Here is a 17,698-nt window from a genome sequence, read left to right as displayed (position 1 = left end):
ATTTGTAACGATTCATTCCGAGATAATCAAATTTTCTCTCTTTTGGCTTTTATTATTCTTAATCGTGTTTATCGTTCTTTAACGTTTACATAGAGCTAGACCCAGGAATTGAAGCTGGGATAGGTACCTCTTTGTTTTTCTATTTGTATTTTTTAAATTTTTGCAAGTTTTTCTTGAGCTAAAATAAGTTTATTACACATTGGAATGGTGCAAGGAGAAACCATCTTAATTCTTATTATTCATATACAAATTCTTAGTTTTATAAATTCTGCTTTCAGCCAACTAATTATGGCGTATATCCAAAGTAGGTCATAATTAGTTGATTTTTCTTTGACGCGTGTCCAATTATTAAGGTGCCAAATATAGTTACAGGACTTATATTGAAACAATAATAATGCAACTTTTTTATACTACAATTCATAAGGTTTTATGCTGAAATTGCCAACTCTACCAATAATAAAATCCCTTTAATTATTCAGGAAACAAATGGAAACAGGTGCTGATATTGTAACAGGACCATTATGTGACTGACGGATGATTGTTTCATCTTCACCTTCTACATCTTCATCTTCTTTGATATTTAAGAAAATATACATATGTGAAATCAATGAAAAAGATTTTTATCTGAACTTTGAATAGATCATATGGCGGGGACGAAATAATGCTCCATAAAACATTAAAACTTTACTTTTATTTTCATGTTTTTCAAGGCTTGGAAGAATATTTGAAATTAGATATATTTATTTTCAACGATGGATAAATTATAGGATTATTTTTTTCAATATATATTTAGGGGGTTAGACTTTAGATTTATGTCATTATGCCAATTAGGGGCTAGGTAATGTTGGTGTAACTCATATATAACTTTATATTCATAAGGTAAAATAACGAGTATAGGATAATCAAGTAATCAACACAGTATATCATCTTGTACCATATCTCTATTTGAGCCCATAAAATATTTTTTCTTATCAATCCCGTACCAAATACACGTCCCGAGTATTTACAATATTCCCGTTGGATTAAATCGGCATCTTTCTAAAGGAATCTTGCCAGCTTACGATGAAAAGAAATGATAATATCACGTTGTTAAAATAATTAATTAGCACACCCAAAGCATGTATATTACTTTAGTGTTCCAAGAATCATTTTTATAGAAAAGTCCAACAAGTAACACGTTTTGTTCTTGTCAAGTGTCACCTAGTTTCTTCACTTATATAATGATCCCAACGCACTTCATCTTAGAACCTACAACTCCTGCCTGTTTTCTTTTCTGTGTGTTCTACAAACTCAACTCCAAAATGACAACAATTGAAATCATATCTAAGGAACAAATCAAACCATCATCTCCAACACCACAAAACCTCAAATCTTTCAATCTTAGACCAACTCATTCCAGCCCCTTATGCACCCATCATACTCTACTACCAGAATCAAAGCGATCTCGACATCCAAAAACGATTAACATCACTCAAAAGTTCGTTATCCGAAACACTAACTCGCTTCTACCCGTTAGCCGGGACAATAAAATCCGATCTTTTAATCGATTGTAACGACGTTGGCGCCTATTTTGCGGTGGCTCGTGTCAATATTCGGCTCGATAAGTTCTTGAACCGACCCGATTTTGATCTTATTAACCACTTCCTCCCATGTGAGATGAGTTTTAATGGTTCTAGTGAAGGAAGTTGTGTAAGTAATGTTCAAGTCACCATTTTTGAGTGTTGTGGGCTTGCTATAAGTTTATGCATTTCACACAAGATTCTTGATGGTGGAGCCTTGGGTACATTAATAAAATCATGGGCCGGGTCGAGTAACGGGTTGAAAGAAGTCATTTATCCGGACATGCGCGTGCCATCTTTGTTTCCCGCTAAAGATTTGAGGCTCAAAGATTCATCAATGGTCATGTGGGGATCTTTATTTAAAATGGGCAAGTGTAAAACAAGAAGATTTGTTTTTGATTCAACAAAATTAGCCCTTTTGAAAACAAAGGCGGGTGAAAACGGGTTAAAAGACCCGACCCGTGTGGAGGCGGTTTCGGGTTTGCTATGGAAGTGTCTCATGGCTGCAATCGAAGAAAAGACGGGTTCGTTGAAGCCAACTTTGTTAAGCCATGTGGTTAACCTTCGAAAACGGTTAACGTCGACTTTATTGGAAAATTCGATTGGTAACTTGATATTTTTCACGAGTTCGGAATGTGATAAGGGTTCGAGGACCCCGTTGCATGATCTTGTTGAGAAAGTGCGCGATGGTGTGTCGAAGATCAACGGGGAGTTTGTGAAGAAAATGCAAGGGGATAAAGGGGTAGAAGTGATGGAAGAATGTTTAAAGAGTATTAAAGAGAGTGTGAACTATGTCGGGTTTACGAGTTGGTGTAAAATGGGATATTACGAAGCGGATTTCGGGTTTGGAAAGCCAATATGGGTGAGCGGTAGTGCTGTCGAGGGAAGCCCGGTATTTTTGAACTTTGTGATTTTGAATGATACACAAAATGGTGATGGAATAGAAGCATGGGTGACTTTGGTTGAAGATGAGATGCATGTATTGAAACATGACCCTGAGCTCCTTAAGTTCGCGTCGGTTGACCCGAGTCCTCTACAAATGTAATAAACCGATGTAGGTGGCCGGTTTGAACCAGGGTGTAACAAGGCTCAACCGAGCCTAAACGGTCTTTGTATGCAAACTTGAGCTCGTTAAGTAAATTAGCTTGTGAGAATCTCGGCTCGTTTAACTTATGAGAGCTCAGTTTTTATAGACCCATTATTATTATTATTATTATTATTATTATTATTATTATTATTATTACATATCACTTGTTAAGTTTATTGTAGATAAGGTCTTTTGTGAAACATGTAATTGTTTGTGACAACTATATGGATCTCATTGTTCTATAATTGCGGATCAACTTTGACAACTTATATGAACACGCATGTAATGTCAAACATTACGGATTTAGAAAAACATAACTAAAAGTCTACAAAAAATAAGTCTAACCCCATTCTGTTTTGGAAAGTCAAGAAAATACAAATTTAATTAACGAAGAGAAGATGCGTATGATAGCTACTCAGCTAGAACATTTCAGAAATAATTTTAAAGAACAGCTTTCCACCAAAGAAATTTGGCCCAAGCATCTTGTGGTGTTTGTATGATAGCACCTAGAACATTTTTTTTATTACGACAATTTATACACTCTAATTTACCTTCAAATTACATTTTTTTTTCATAATCATAATGTTTTGACACCGTTAACGAATTCGCAGAAGCTGGTTCAAGATCATGTGAATACATGATCCAATTGCATGTCACATTTAAAAAAAAAAGAAAAAAAAACTCAGAAAGATGACTCAGTTTATGTAAAATGTTACAATATTACTTCTTGAAGATAGGGCGTTGTGTTTGCTAATTTCCAAGGGAGGCAAAAATACCACACCTCAAAACCACAACTACCGAAATCATTTCAAAAGACACATCTTACCATCATCCCCAACACCACAAAACCTTAAATCATATAATCTTTCCTTCTTGTTTCAACTCATTCCCGCCCCTTATGCATCCATCATCTCTACTACCCGAATCAAACCGATCTCGACTTTCAAAAACGATTAACGTCACTCAAAGATTCATTATCCAAAACACTAGTTTGCTTCTACCCATTAGCCGGGACAATAAAGTCCGATCTTTTAATCGATTGTAATGATGTTGGCGCGTGTTTTGCAGTCGCTCAAGTCAATACTCGGCTCAACGAGTTCTTGAACTGTCCTGATCGTGATCTTATTAACCATTTCCTCCCCATGTGAGCCTAGTTTCAATGCATCTAGTGAAGGAAGTTGTGTAAGTAATGTTCAAGTTACCATTTTTTTATGTTGTGGGCTTGCTATTAGTTTATGCATTTCACACAAGATTCTCGATGATCGAGCCTGGAGCACGTTTGTAAAACCATGGGCCGGGTCGAGTCAAGGGTCAAAAGAAGTCGTTTATCCGGACATGTGCGTGCCATCTTTGTTTCCTGCTAAGGATTTGCGGCTCAAAGATTCATGAAAGGTCATGTGGAGATCTTTGTTCAAGAAGGGTAAGTGTAAAACAAGAAGATTTGTTTTTGATTCAACAAAATTAGCCATTTTGAAGTCAAAGGCCGGCAAAAACGTGTTAAACAACCCGACCCGTGTTGAGATGGTGTCTGGCTTGCTGTGGAAGTGTATCATGGCTGCATTTGAAGAAGTTGAAGCCATCTTTGTTAAGCCATGTGGTTAACCTTAGAAAACATTAAACGACGACTTTATCGGAAAACACGATTGGTTGATCTTTATTGCAAGTGCGGAATGTGATACGGGCTCACGAGTCCCATTGCATGATCTGTTTGAGAAAGTGCATGATGACATGTCAATAGTAAACGAGGAATTTGTGAAGAAAATGCAAGGTGATAAAGGGGTAGAAGTGATGGAAGAATGTTTAAAGGGTATTCAAGATTGTGTAAATCATATCGGGTTTACAAGTCAGGCCGATTTTGGGTGGGGAAAGCCGATATGGGTGTGCAGTAGTGTTTCTGAGGGTAGACCAGTTTTTATGAACCTTGTGCTTTTAAATAACACACAAGATGGCGATGGAATAGAAGGATGGGTGAGCCTCGATGAAGAAGAGATGCATGTATTGAAACATGATCCGGAGTTACTTGAAATTGCATCGGTTGATCCGAGTCCTCTAGAAATGTAATGAACTGGTGAAAGTGGCTGGTTTGCACCAGGGTGTATCAAGTCCCGTATCGATAATCAACACACGAATATTAAACGAATAACCCTCGTTTATATTAATCAGAAATTATCACTCTCAAAACTGATTACAAACCCTCAAACCCTAACTTGGTTTGACTCTTGATGAACCCTAACTCGGTTACACCAAACTCATAATATCTAATGTCTAACCATAACTCGGTTTATATAGACTAACCTAACTTGCTATCAAAGACATTACCTATTATAATTACAATACAATTAGGAAACATAACCACTATGACCTACTTGTCAATATTGGTCCCTCAAGTTCACCAACTTGTGACTTGAAGTCTGAAATTACTTCCAACAGTGTATTGGTGTAACCCATGCAAAGTCGGGCTCGAGGTTAAGCACTAGCCTAAAAGGTCTGTATGCAAAGTTAAGCTCATGCTTGTTTAATAAATGAGATGTATGTAAAACTTCAGCTTTTCTAAAACTCTGCTTATTGACTTAGATGTGACAAACTATAAAAGCCTAATTAATAATTTAAATATATTAACTTGAACATTAGTTACACATCTTCCAACAAAGGACAACTAGTTATCAACTCCAAATAAAGATGCATTTTTTTATACACAAAATTTCATCACAGTAAATCCACACGTGACATGGAATATACATTTAAGGTTTATGGTTTTGGTACTCATTTTAACTACAGTTTTCAAGTCCATGGTGGATTTGCATGATTATACGAAAACAAGATATGTGCGGAAAAAATACAACAATAATAAAACTTTGTATGCATTATGGTTTGTCTGGGCAAGAATCGTTTTTGATCATTTGTATCGTTTCATCGAATCACTAGCTTGCTTCAAATTCATTTTACCTTTAATCACAAACAAAACAGAAACCACGGTTTCAAACATTTAAATGATCATGATCCGAAAAATTGTAATAAATGGTTAAGCAAGAAACTGAACTCATGTGTGTTTGTTGAGTTTTGATACCGGTGGTTAAGCCTGCCACTTGTGGCGGGTAACAACCATAACGATAACTGATTCCTTTTGAGTAGTATAATGATAATAATGATTATTCTAACGTCCGTCTCATGAATCTCAAAGCAGACCTTAATGTAGCCCTGGCTTTACCGTCTGGACTGCACCCCGATTTTACCATTTCCTCATATACACGAGGAACCTGAAAATTTGCACCATTTTATTGTTTCAAATTGTGCCCTGTACACCGTTTGTGTCTGTTTTACGTGTGTAAAGACTGCAAGTAAAATTGAAGATTTCATACCTCACTTAATTTTTCCACACGGATTAAAGCTTTCATAAGCGTAGTGTATGTAACAACATCTGGTTTCAAGCCCTGTATAAGGAAATAGTGACAGCAATATAATTAGCAAATAGTTGACAATTTTGACCCCTATACGTGTTGATTTGGTTCATGTTTTTATCTATAAATCATTTTAGAGTAAATGTTAGAATAAAAAACCTATAGACTTTGCTTGAATTAGCACATAATAACTTTTACATGATTGAATCCTTAACTTATAAAAACTCAACAAATAGATCTTGTTTGCATGAATACTTCTATAAAACTTACCAAACAACCTTGTCGTTGAGTTTCTATATGTTTAGAGACTTAATTATGTAAATATAAGGCGCAAGACTAAGGTGCAAAACTGCAGATTCAGCAGAAGTCCATAGGGTATTTTCGTCATTTGCCCATCAATTTACTCAAAAACTTTAGATTATTATTGATATTCACAATCATAATTGAACAAAAAGTATAGAATACTTACATTCTCCTTCATATACTGTAAAACCGCAAAGGCTTCAACGTCTCTTCTATCCTCACTAAACGCGTTAATTAACGCATTGAGAGCTAACTGACTTGGTTTTAGACCATCATTGCTCATCATCTTAAATGTATTAGCTGCTTGATTTGATAAACCCTGTTCAATAATTAAAAAACAAAAACATTAAATAAAAGTTAAAACAACTTAATACATTGACTAAAAAGTCAAACTTATACGCTTAATTTACCCTTTGTGCATAGGCATTAATCAAGGCATTGTACATGGTCGTTGACGGCTTCAAACCAGCCGATTTCATCACTTCCAAACACTCGATCGCATCATTATACCTTCCTGATTTCCCATAAACATCAATTAATGTGGTATAAGTAACAACATTAGGCAACAAACCTTCACTCTGCATCTTCCCCAATAAGTTTTTCACTTCATCCCACTTTTCCTGCGCCCCGAACGAATTGATCATAATATTATAAGTAGTCGTACAAGGCACGGATCCTCTTTGACGCATTTCATCAAACAGCTTCTGTGCATTCTTATGATCCCCTGCTTTACAATAACAATCTATAAGCGTGTTCCACGTAACCGTATCTGGTTCAATCCCATCATTTTTCATCCTCTCAAACGTCAACATCACATGATCAAGCACATTATACTTCCCAAACGTATCGATCAACACATTATAAAACTGCCTATCCGGTTTCACCCCACATTTTTGCATCTCCTTCAACACTTTAAACGACTTCTGCCACTCGCCTCGGTCACGATAGCACGCCAAAATCCTACTAAAAACAAACGAATTCGGCTTCACGCCTTTCGCGTCCATCTCCTTCAACACAATCCTCGCACTCTCCCACCTTCCCGCATTACCATACGCATCTATCAAAAGACTATATGTATGCTCATCCGGCAACACACCATTCTTTTCCATCTCCATCACTACCAACTCCGCATCCTTCAAACTCCCACTCATAACATAACCTCTCAACACCGCATTATAAGCTCGCGTCCTCGGCACAACTCCCCCTCCCTTAATCTCTTCAAAAATCACTTCCGCCTCTTCCGCCCTCCCCGAACACCCCAACCTCAAAATCAACGAAACAACCGTCGACGTCTTCGGATTCATCCCTCTCCCCTGAATCACCCCCAAAAAATACATCGCCCGATCCACATCCCCCGCTTTCGCAAACCCTAACAATATATCATTCAACAACTGACCATCCAGCTCAACCGCATCCGATACCATATCAACATACAACTTCTCCAACAAACCTGCATCAATCTTATTACTCCGAACCAACGACTGAATAATCAAGCTGTAATTAACAAAATCAGACTGGAAACCTTCCTGCCGCATTCTATCCATTAAATTGATAGCTTTCTCCAGCTCATTGTTACGCGCACAGGCTCCGATCAATGCGTTGTATGTTAATGGAGTTAGGGTTTGAGTTTGGGATAATAAGAAGGCTTCGTATAGGTTGTGTGAGCGGCCGAGCGCGTGGATTAGTATCGAGTAGAGTAACTCGTATTTGAAGCACAGGTTGTGTTTCTGCAGCCACGTCACCAATGCGTAACTGATTTTGAAAGAGTTAGTTGTTGGAGAGTTTGTTGTTAGGGATTTTAAAAGTGCGTGCCAGAGTGGAGCAGGGACAACTCGGTATGACTCAGCGAGTCGTAACTCGGTAGAGTCAAGTGACGTAGGTGAGTTTAAATTGTTTGAATTAGAGGTGTTGTTATTATTATTATTATTATTATTATTATTATTGTAGGTGGAGAGGAAGTTAAGGAGTGGAGTGAAGTCGTATTGGCGGTGTGGGAAGAGTGAAACGACGCCGGATTGGGTGATGGTGTCGGTTTCGGATAAGAAGGGTGAAGGGGACGAACGGAGGGGTGTATGGGGTGAGGTGAAGGTGGTGGAGGAGAGAGGTGGGTGGCGGTGACGGCGACGGAAGTTGGTGGTGGTGGATAAGGGTGGAGGGAGGAGGAGAGTGTTCATTGTGGTGTGGGTTTTTTATTTTGAAATGTGTTGGATGGTCGGAGAAAAGAGAGAGATTTTGATATTTTGGGGGTTTATAGGTTTAGTCAATTAACTATAAAGTACTTACATATCTAGAACCAAATCTGCTAAAGAAATTTTCTCTTATAGATTTTTTTTTCTTTAAAGATAGCTCATACCCTCTTAAACCAGCTCATCCATAGATGTGTACAAATAAATCGGTTAACTAAACCGACCCAAAAATTAAACTAACTGAAACCGTATCGGTTTGCAACCAGTTATGTAGAAACTGGTTACCGATTGAAACTTTAGATTTACAACCATTTTGTAATTTTCTTCACCAAAATCGGTTAACCGAACGGAAACCGATCGTATTCTAGTAAAAAAACGGTTTCAACACGAATTGAAACCGATCATAAACCGGTTTTGATTTTTGTTGACTAAGGTGCTGTTTGTTTTTGCAGACATAAACTGTCTGCAAGCTGATTTCATCTGTTTTCATGTCTGCAACTGAAGATGTGGTCTGAAGATCTGCAAGCTGAAAATATAAGACTGTTTGTTTTTATAAGCTGATACTGTCTGCATAACTGTCAAACTTATCTCACAAGATAGAAGTCATTTATTCAAGTTACATCTAGTTTTTAGTCTTTGCTTGCCATGCCGATTTGGTTTTGGTGGGTGGTGGAAGGTGGTGGTGGTGGATGGTGGTAGTGGCGGCGGACGGTGGGTAGTGGCGGTGGATGGTGGTGGTGGACAATGGGTGGTGGTGATGGATGGTTTTGGTTGGTGGTGGACGGTGGTGGTGATGGATGGTGGTGGTGGTGGGTGATGGATGGTGGTGGTGGCGGTGATGGATGGTGGTGGTGGTGATGGATGGTGGTGGTGATGGATGGTGGGTGGTGGACGGTGGTGGTGATGGATGGTGGTGGTGGTGGCGGACGGTGGTGGTGATGGATGGTGGGTGGTGGACGGTGGTGGTGATGGATGGTGGGTGGTGGACGGTGGTGGTGGCGGTGATGGATGGTGGTGGTGGTGGCGGTGATGGATGGTGGTGGTGGTGGGTGATGGATGGTGGTGGTGGCGGTGATGGATGGTGGTGGTGGTGGCGGACGGTGGTGGTGATGGATGGTGGGTGGTGGACGGTGGTGGTGATGGATGGTGGGTGGTGGACGGTGGTGGTGGCGGTGGATGGTGGTGGACGGTGGCGGCGGGGTACGGGGGTGGTGGTGGCGGCGTACGGTGGGTGGTGGTGTTGGCGGACGGTGGTAGGAGCAGTGGATGAGAGGGTGGCTGCAAAGGTTTTTTTGTGAAGATGTTTTAAGCAAGATTTCCTTGCTTTTCTTTTAAGATGAAAGAAGATAACTTCAGATCTGTTTTAAGAAAAAAAACAAACAGTCTTCAAGGGTAATGTCTGCGCGCCTGCAGACATTAGCTCCCTTGAAGATGTTTGAAGAAAAAACAAACACCCCCTAAGCCGATTTTGGGTATCACCGAGCTAAAAACCTACAAGACTCAAATCCCCGATCTCATTAGGAGGGACATACTTGCATCACAATTGGGTATCATCAGACTAAAAACTCTGATACTTTGATACTTTCTAGGTTGTGGTAAACATATTCTTTCCTTTTTACTTGTGTTTACTTCTTTAAATTATCAAATTGTTAATTATTGTTTATTTTTTACATTTTTATATTAAAAAGACAAAAAGAAGTGTCATTGATTTAATATTTTTCAAGGGATTGCGATGATGAGAATTTCAAGGGTGGGATATGACTGACAAACAGACAAATAAGAACTTGAATGACGAACCAACAAAGGGGTATGATAAAAAAGAACCTGAATGACAGACAAACGGATAAAATCCCATACACGAAGAACACCCCCCCCCCCCTCTCCACAAGCGCGCACACACACCGATCAGAGCATTAAAACCGGACCGGTTAATTTTTTTAATCAGTGTGGTAAATATGTTTTTTACAAGGGTTAAAACCGTTTAGCCAAATCCATCATTAATAGATCCTATTGCTATCTCTTAACCGTTAAAACTTACCTTACATAAGAGCGTGTTGAGTGTGTTCCGTCACCGTCATCCATGGACGGTCACCGGCGACGCCACAACCACCGAAATAACCGCTTCCGTCGTCTACTTCCGTCAATATCCGCCATCTCCGGCGCCATTCTCCTCCTCTACTTCCTCCTCTCTATTCTCGCACCTTCTCCTGACCACTTTACACGTCATCATGCAACTGTAAGTTCATTCTCATTCTCATTTCATTTCATCATCACATAACATCAATTTCACTTCATTTATTCTAATTGCATCTTCAATTCCAGTTCGATGATAACGTCATTCACGATGCACATACAGTTCCTTCAATCTTCAAAGTTCCGGTTAGGTTTACTACATTCTACTGCTTATATTACAATTTGACATCTGTAGTGCAGTTATTAGCCTTATATTTGATCCAATTATGTTCTAATAGCTGGTTTATTACATTATATTGCTTATATTACAATTGAACTTCTGTAATTATGTTATTAATCCTAGATTTGATCCAGTAGTTCAGTTATTAGCCCTAGATGTGATCCACTTTAGTTCTAATAATTGGTTTACTAAGTTATATTGCTTTTATTACAATTGAACTTCTGTAATTAGGTTATTAACCCTAGATTTGATCCAATTTTGTTCTAATAACTGGTTTTTTACATTATATTGCTTATAATTCAGTTATTAACCGTAGACTTGATCTAGTTTTGTTCTAATAGCTGGTTTAATAAGTTATATTGCTTATATTACAAGTAGACATCTGTAGTTCAGTTATTAACCCTACATTTGATCTTATTTTGTTCTAACTTCTAATAGCTGGTTTATTACACTATATTGATTATGTTTGGTTATTAACCGTAGATTCGATCCAGCTTTGTTCTAATAACCGGTTTACTAAATTATATTAAGTAGACATCTGTAGTTCAGTTATTAAATCTATATTTGATCCAATGTTGTTCTAATAGCTGGTACACTGAGTAATATTGCTTATATTACAATTGAACATTTGTAATCCAGTTATTGACCACCTAGATTTGTTCCAATTTTGTTCTATTAACTGGTTTACTAAGTTATGTTGCTTATATTACAATTACTCATGTAGTTCAGTTATTAACCCAAGATTTGATCCAATTTTGTTCTAATAGAGTAATAGCTCAATTAACTATGATTTGTTCATTGTTTTGTTGAGATCTAGACCGGTAGCAACATGATTAGTCACAGAAATCTGTGGAGTACAAGCATGTCAGATTTCTATTATGGATGCAGTAATGCTAGCAGTCAATTTCCAAGTAAGCGGTTAACAAATCAAGTTCCATAAAAATGTATAGATATATTATGTAGCTTTATATTCCTAAATCTTACATTGGTTTAATTTGGGGTCGTTTTTAACAACAGAAGCTCAATCGGTCACGCGACCTAATCGGTACTTGCTAATTGCTACAAGTGGAGGTTTAAACCAGCAAAGAACCGGAGTGAGTCTTATATATTAGTATTATGTTCGTTAGATCGTTATGCTGAGAGTTATGTTGTTTAATGTATTAATTTTATCTGCTTACTTAGATTACAGATGCAGTAGTTGCTGCACGAATTTTAAATGCTACTCTTGTTGTCCCTAAGCTGGATAAGAAATCATTCTGGAAGGATGCCAGGTTAGTTATGAAACTGTTTATTTTACCTATAATAGTTAGATAATAAGATGTTTATACAAGCTAGACTAAAATGAGGTAGCAAATCTGTCCCAAAACGCAAATCAAAACACCCTTAAGTACTTGTATATATCTAAATTTTTTTCTTACAGTACTTTTTCAGAGATATTTGATGTTGATTGGTTCATATCAAGTTTATCAAAAGATGTTAAAATTATAAGAGAACTTCCTCATAAAGGTGGCAAGAAATGGTCTCCATACAGTACTCGTGTACCTAGGAAGTGCAACGAAAGATGTTATCATATTCGTGTACTCCCTCTGTTTTCCAAAAGACGTGTAAGTTCTTTAGTTTTTTTAATTATTATTACATGAAGTTTAATAATAATTTATTAAATCTGTTATTTTTAACAGGCGGTTCAGCTAAGCAAGTTTGATTACAGACTTGCTAACAAGTTGGAAACCGACTTTCAAAAGCTTAGATGCAGGGTAAACTACCATGCTTTAAAATTTACTGATCCCATTATTAAAATGGGTCAAACATTGGTCAATCGAATGAGGAATATGGGCAAACACTTTGTTGCGTTACACTTGAGGTATGTCTTTGAGATCTACTTACATGTCCTAATTATTTGGTTTCCACTTCATTTCATAATAAATATTTTCTTCATACATAAAAAAGTAACAACAGTCTTCTGTTCTTACATTAGGTTATTAGTTAGGGCAAACTGCGAGAAAATGCAATTTACTGTTCTTTCTTACTGTATTTTACAACAAACTTCTTTTATAGCCATTTATTGCAACATACCTGCTTAGCTCCCACATTATTGTCAATTTGTCCCAAAATACTTGTCCACTTATAGAAATAGATAGTTAACACTTTACTAAAATTCCTATTGTACGCTTATCATTAAGTGTTGGAAGTTGTCGATTGGTATCTTTAGTGCAAATGTGTAATAAGGGTATAATAGGTATTCTGCTAACTAAAAGTTGCATTAGCTTTATATTTTGAGTTACTTATTAATAGGGACTAAACCTGAAAATTGGGCAAACCACCGGGATATTTTAGTTAACTTCTATATTTCATATCGATACAGGTTCGAACCAGATATGCTTGCATTCTCAGGATGTTACTATGGCGGAGGACAAAAAGAAATAAAAGAACTTAATAAAATACGAAAAAGATGGAAAACTTTACATGTAAGTGCTTAATTAACAATTTTAAAATCTTACATATATGCAAATATGATTATTTCTTTATACGATTTTTAAAATTATTACAGATTAGTGATCCCGTGAAAGAAAGGAGGCAAGGGAAATGCCCGCTTACACCTGAAGAAGTAGGTTTAATGTTAAGAGCACTGGGGTATGAAAAAGATACTAATATTTATGTGGCTTCTGGTGAAGTATATGGTGGGAATGAAACATTGAACCAGTTAAGAGCGCTTTTTCCAAATATTTATTCTAAAGAGACCATAGCTACCGAAGAAGAGCTCGAACCATTTTCATCATTTTCTTCCCGTATGGCGGCTCTAGATTTTATGGTGTGTGACGGAAGCGATGTTTTTGTTACCAATAATAATGGTAATATGGCCAAAATATTAGCTGGACGGAGGTACATTTTTCTCTCCTTTTAGGTCAAGAATATGAGTGTGTTCATGTTCGTATGATAATGGTATAAACGAACGGTTCATGAACGTAACGAATGAACTTAACTAAACACAGATGAACAAATATAATTGAGCGAACACTGATCTAAAAGTAAACATGAACATCAATATGTTGGACCAAAAATATAATAATATAACTAGACTAAATTGTCATTGGTGATATTTTAATTTCATAAAGCTAGACTAAATTGTACTTGACCTCAAAATTGTTAAGGAATATGTGAATAAACGAACATAAATGAGCGTAAACGGATAAACATAAACGAAATTAATAAACGAACGTTCACGAACATAAGCGAAGGAGACATGCGTTCATGTTCATTTGTTTAACTACATGAACAAAAAGGTTTGTTTATGTTCGTTCATTTATCAAATAAGCGAACATAAGCGAACTTCCCGCCAAACAGTTCATGAATAGTTCACTGAATGTTCAGTTCTTTTACAGGTATAGCTATTCATCGAAATTTCTCTTTTTCTCATGTTGATATCATGATAAAAGTATAATTCTTGAAAATTAATAAATCATCGTATTTAAATTTGCTCTAATAATATAAAAGTGCACCCATTAATATCGCCACTCAAAAAAATAATAGTGAGTTTATTTATTATTTACTTAAATCATAAATTATCATAATGCTAACGTTTTCTTTTAATGTTACAGGAGATATTTTGGACACAAACCAACAATACGTCCAAACGCAAAAAAATTGTCTCGTTTATTCATGGACCGAAAAAACATGACATGGGAAGAGTTCTCGTCACGAGTTCGGGTTTATCAAATAGGTTTCATGGGGGAGCCAAATGAATCAAGGCCTGGGCGAGGTCAGTTTCACGAAAATCCGACTTCGTGTATATGTGAAAAACCAAATCATAAATCAAAAACAGTACCGCTTCCTCGAAAAATAGGGAATGGGATACCCGAGGCGGATGAAACTGATAACGATGAATATATAGATAACAGTCAAGAAGAAACATATAACCAAAATGAAAATGAAAATGGAAATGAAAATGAAGACGAAGACGGGGTGGTGTCTAATCTTCAGTATCTTCTCAATGACACAATTGTGGACGAGTTTTCTACGGGTTTGGATGAAAATGACTTGGATGACTTGCTTTCGGATTAATAACGGGTCAGGCTGCAACCAAACGATCAAATGAAAACGATCAAAGTGCGTATGTGATATTGGCATATCGGGTCATTTGGCGGTAAATTTTGTAGATATGGACTGGCTGGGTGACGGGGGAAATGAGGAGTTTAGATTGTACTCTATTAACTGTTTAAAGTTACGTATAAATTAAAAAAATTGTAGCGTATTTGTTGTAGTTGTAAAAGAAAAAAAAAAGAACAAGGAAAACTATGAGGGCATAGAAAATATCAGAATTTGTGTTATTGTGCTGTCAAATAAGCTCACAGTATAGTAACTTAAGACGCATTATACGTTATGGACACAAAATGAATGTTTTAAGAGTATGGTGTGGGTTGATGACCTTCGGGGTTCAACTGGTCAAGAGTTACTAGTTAGAATATGTAAACATAGAATGAGGTTTACGAGAGGTGTCAATCGTATTGGGTTGATAGACTTTGGTTGACGAGTAGAGTAGTTGAACCAGAAAATGGGTGATAGACATTTACCCTAACTCAGATATACATGGAATTGTATAACCCAAACATGATTTGATCATATGTTGTTTTAGACGGCTTGTGATTAGTTTGTGAATGTGTGAAATATATCGACGGTTAGCAAAAGAGGTGAACCATGTTGGCGAGTCAACTTGTTTGATTAAATAGGTTGATGGGTCGACGTGTTTAGTTAGACATGTTAATATTTTATTATTTTGAAACGCCTTCTAATCTACTCATATAAATCGCCTATACATGCACCTTGTAGAATTTGAACATTCAGTCTTAATGATAACGGGGAGACACCTTACCACCAGGTTACGTAGGCTAATTTGAGCATGATATGCTTATTAAGCGGGTTAGATATGATTCATTGACATTTAATTATTTTTGTATCGTGTTTCCGATAATGTCATGAACTATCGGCCCTGTTTTTAAATTATAGTTCAATCTCGTACATTTTTAGGGGCGTCTGTCAGTTTAAATTCGAATACTGGGCCGGTTGAGTAGATAATTCATAGATTCGACAACCGAGTTTGGGATTCCTTTGAATGACGTCAATGTTTGAATATCCGGAACCCGAATTCGAATTCGTTACTTGACTTAGATACGAAATTTAAGTCCAATTTAAATCCATGTATCTTTTATACGGTTTTAAACGATTTATCTCAGTTAGAAAATCACATGTGCGTAGACAATCAATATATTTGTTTTCATTTCTAATTAATCACAAATTTTCAAATAAAAATGTATTTTTGGGGCCCCTAATATCTCCCTTGAAATTGCATAGGTTGTGGGGTTCAAATACTTATAATCCTCAACTTTTAAAGAATGTTGCAATCGTGTTAGATCTTGTGGGTGCTTTTTGCTCCAAAAAGTTAACAATTGACATCAAACTTATCCGAAACACAAAACATATAACTCTTTAGGTTTTAATATAAGACGAAATTGTTAAATATAATATAATAATGATTGTTCAGATAATTAAATTCTAAATTTGTCAAGTTACTTTGCAATAATTTAGATTAGGTATGATTCAAAATCATTTAAGAAATAATTTAAAATCCGGTCGATGTAAATTTAATACAAATATATTAGATACGATTGTTGAAACTTAAAATACTGAACTCATGCGCGGTCTAGTTGATGATCAATTTGCGCATACAGGGAGTATCAAGAGCCTTGATATGTCTTCAAATATGTAAGATACATGTAAGAGAAGTCGAGATGATGTCATTATAAGAAAATCATATTAAGAGGCTCGATGAGACCTTAAATAGAGAGAGCTGTGTCATCTTATACACATGACAAATATTAATGAGTTTGTTTATAGGAAGATCATAGCCTATTGGACCATGCCAAAATTAACAACACCAATTAAAATGGTCGTCAAGTTTTGCTCCGACATGAAAATTCTTTTATCACGTTGCTTAGCATTATGACATATTTGTTTTAACTTGAAGTTACTTATCTTGATAATTTTAAATAACTTTGAAAAACTCAAAATTATATTTACAACTTATAATTCAAAACATGATAATTTTTATTATAATTAATACACCCTTTTTTTAAGCGTTTAATTAAAAAACTTTTATTCAACAATTCGTTCGATTATAATTTTATAACAATAATATATTTATTTATTTTGTTCGCAAAATGAAAAAGGAAGTTTTCACTTTTCAAAGTTTGGGTCCTGGTTCTAGTCCAACGCCACATATGTAGTTGTTGACACGTGGCATTACTAACAACCATGACTGCCATGTCACTTGTTTTAGTCACGCCTAAGCCTAAGATCCTACGTTGGCACCTTATCCATTTTCCAAGTATTTTTGTCAATAATAACGTCACTTTTTGAGTATTTTAAGAAAATAGGTAAATCAAAATAAATTTGGAAAAATTATTTTACACATTTTCTTTTTATATTTTATATATTTTTATTGAAAATTATTAGTTATAACTGGAGTTAAAATATGAATTTCTAAAACCGGCACAAATAAAATACAAAACACGACGTTGGTTTTAGTTTAAATGAGGTCGGATTCGGTTTAGATAAAATATTTTAACGCATTTAGATAAAACATGTCTATGTTAGTTTAATCGAATGGGTTCACATGTAAAATTGTTTATGTTTGTAAAACTCTAAGATGTATTTTATGTCTAAATCTAAACATGTCTAGTATTTTATATGAAAAAAAG

At 36.1% G+C, this 17,698-nt stretch overlaps 2 protein-coding genes and 2 pseudogenes across 2 annotated transcripts; 3 read left to right on the top strand and 1 right to left on the bottom strand.

Moving 5' to 3' along the window:
• The first annotated feature begins 1,242 nt into the window (after positions 1 to 1,242).
• LOC143533886 (epi-neemfruitin B 7-O-acetyltransferse L7AT pseudogene) lies at positions 1,243 to 2,696 on the top strand (annotated as a pseudogene).
• Positions 2,697 to 3,336: 640 nt separating this feature from the next.
• LOC143533931 (epi-neemfruitin B 7-O-acetyltransferse L7AT-like) lies at positions 3,337 to 4,737 on the top strand (annotated as a pseudogene).
• Positions 4,738 to 5,314: 577 nt separating this feature from the next.
• Positions 5,315 to 8,549, bottom strand: LOC143533905 (uncharacterized). Its single transcript, XM_077028533.1, has 5 exons — positions 6,758 to 8,549; positions 6,514 to 6,666; positions 6,006 to 6,077; positions 5,687 to 5,903; positions 5,315 to 5,592 (listed from the first exon to the last, which is right to left on the bottom strand). Exons 1-4 carry the CDS (start codon positions 8,519 to 8,521, stop codon positions 5,796 to 5,798), a joined length of 2,097 nt encoding a protein of 698 aa, XP_076884648.1. The 5' UTR covers positions 8,522 to 8,549; the 3' UTR covers positions 5,315 to 5,592; positions 5,687 to 5,795.
• Positions 8,550 to 10,594: 2,045 nt separating this feature from the next.
• On the top strand, positions 10,595 to 15,190 carry LOC143533904 (O-fucosyltransferase 6-like). The gene is made up of 10 exons (XM_077028532.1): positions 10,595 to 10,769; positions 10,856 to 10,912; positions 11,764 to 11,857; positions 11,964 to 12,040; positions 12,129 to 12,217; positions 12,367 to 12,550; positions 12,626 to 12,807; positions 13,309 to 13,411; positions 13,495 to 13,826; positions 14,543 to 15,190. The coding sequence occupies exons 1-10, from the start codon at positions 10,614 to 10,616 to the stop codon at positions 15,003 to 15,005; spliced, it is 1,737 nt and encodes a 578-aa protein (XP_076884647.1). The 5' UTR covers positions 10,595 to 10,613; the 3' UTR covers positions 15,006 to 15,190.
• Positions 15,191 to 17,698: the final 2,508 nt, after the last annotated feature.

Source organism: Bidens hawaiensis, unplaced genomic scaffold, assembly GCF_021521415.1.
Source record: "Bidens hawaiensis isolate Kalapana, Puna unplaced genomic scaffold, B.hawaiensis_p1.1 tig00009951_1, whole genome shotgun sequence".
Lineage (NCBI taxonomy): Eukaryota > Viridiplantae > Streptophyta > Magnoliopsida > Asterales > Asteraceae > Bidens > Bidens hawaiensis.
Note: the sequence above shows the minus strand (reverse complement) of the source record. Positions and strands in the feature narration are given on the sequence as shown.

What these genes read in the sequence shown, in the direction of transcription:
- LOC143533905 (XM_077028533.1), bottom strand. Translation starts at nt 8,521, where the DNA reads ATGAACACTCTCCTCCTCCCTCCACCCTTATCCACCACCACCAACTTC. An exon ending in TACAGTATATGAAGGAGAAT is followed by an intron (nt 6,078 to 6,513) that starts GTAAGTATTCTA and finishes TTCCTTATACAG; the next exon opens with GGCTTGAAACCAGATGTTGT. An exon ending in GTGTGGAAAAATTAAGTGAG is followed by an intron (nt 5,904 to 6,005) that starts GTATGAAATCTT and finishes GCAAATTTTCAG; the next exon opens with GTTCCTCGTGTATATGAGGA.
- LOC143533904 (XM_077028532.1), top strand. Translation starts at nt 10,614, where the DNA reads ATGGACGGTCACCGGCGACGCCACAACCACCGAAATAACCGCTTCCGT. An exon ending in TGCTAGCAGTCAATTTCCAA is followed by an intron (nt 11,858 to 11,963) that starts GTAAGCGGTTAA and finishes TTTTAACAACAG; the next exon opens with AAGCTCAATCGGTCACGCGA. An exon ending in TTTGTTGCGTTACACTTGAG is followed by an intron (nt 12,808 to 13,308) that starts GTATGTCTTTGA and finishes ATATCGATACAG; the next exon opens with GTTCGAACCAGATATGCTTG.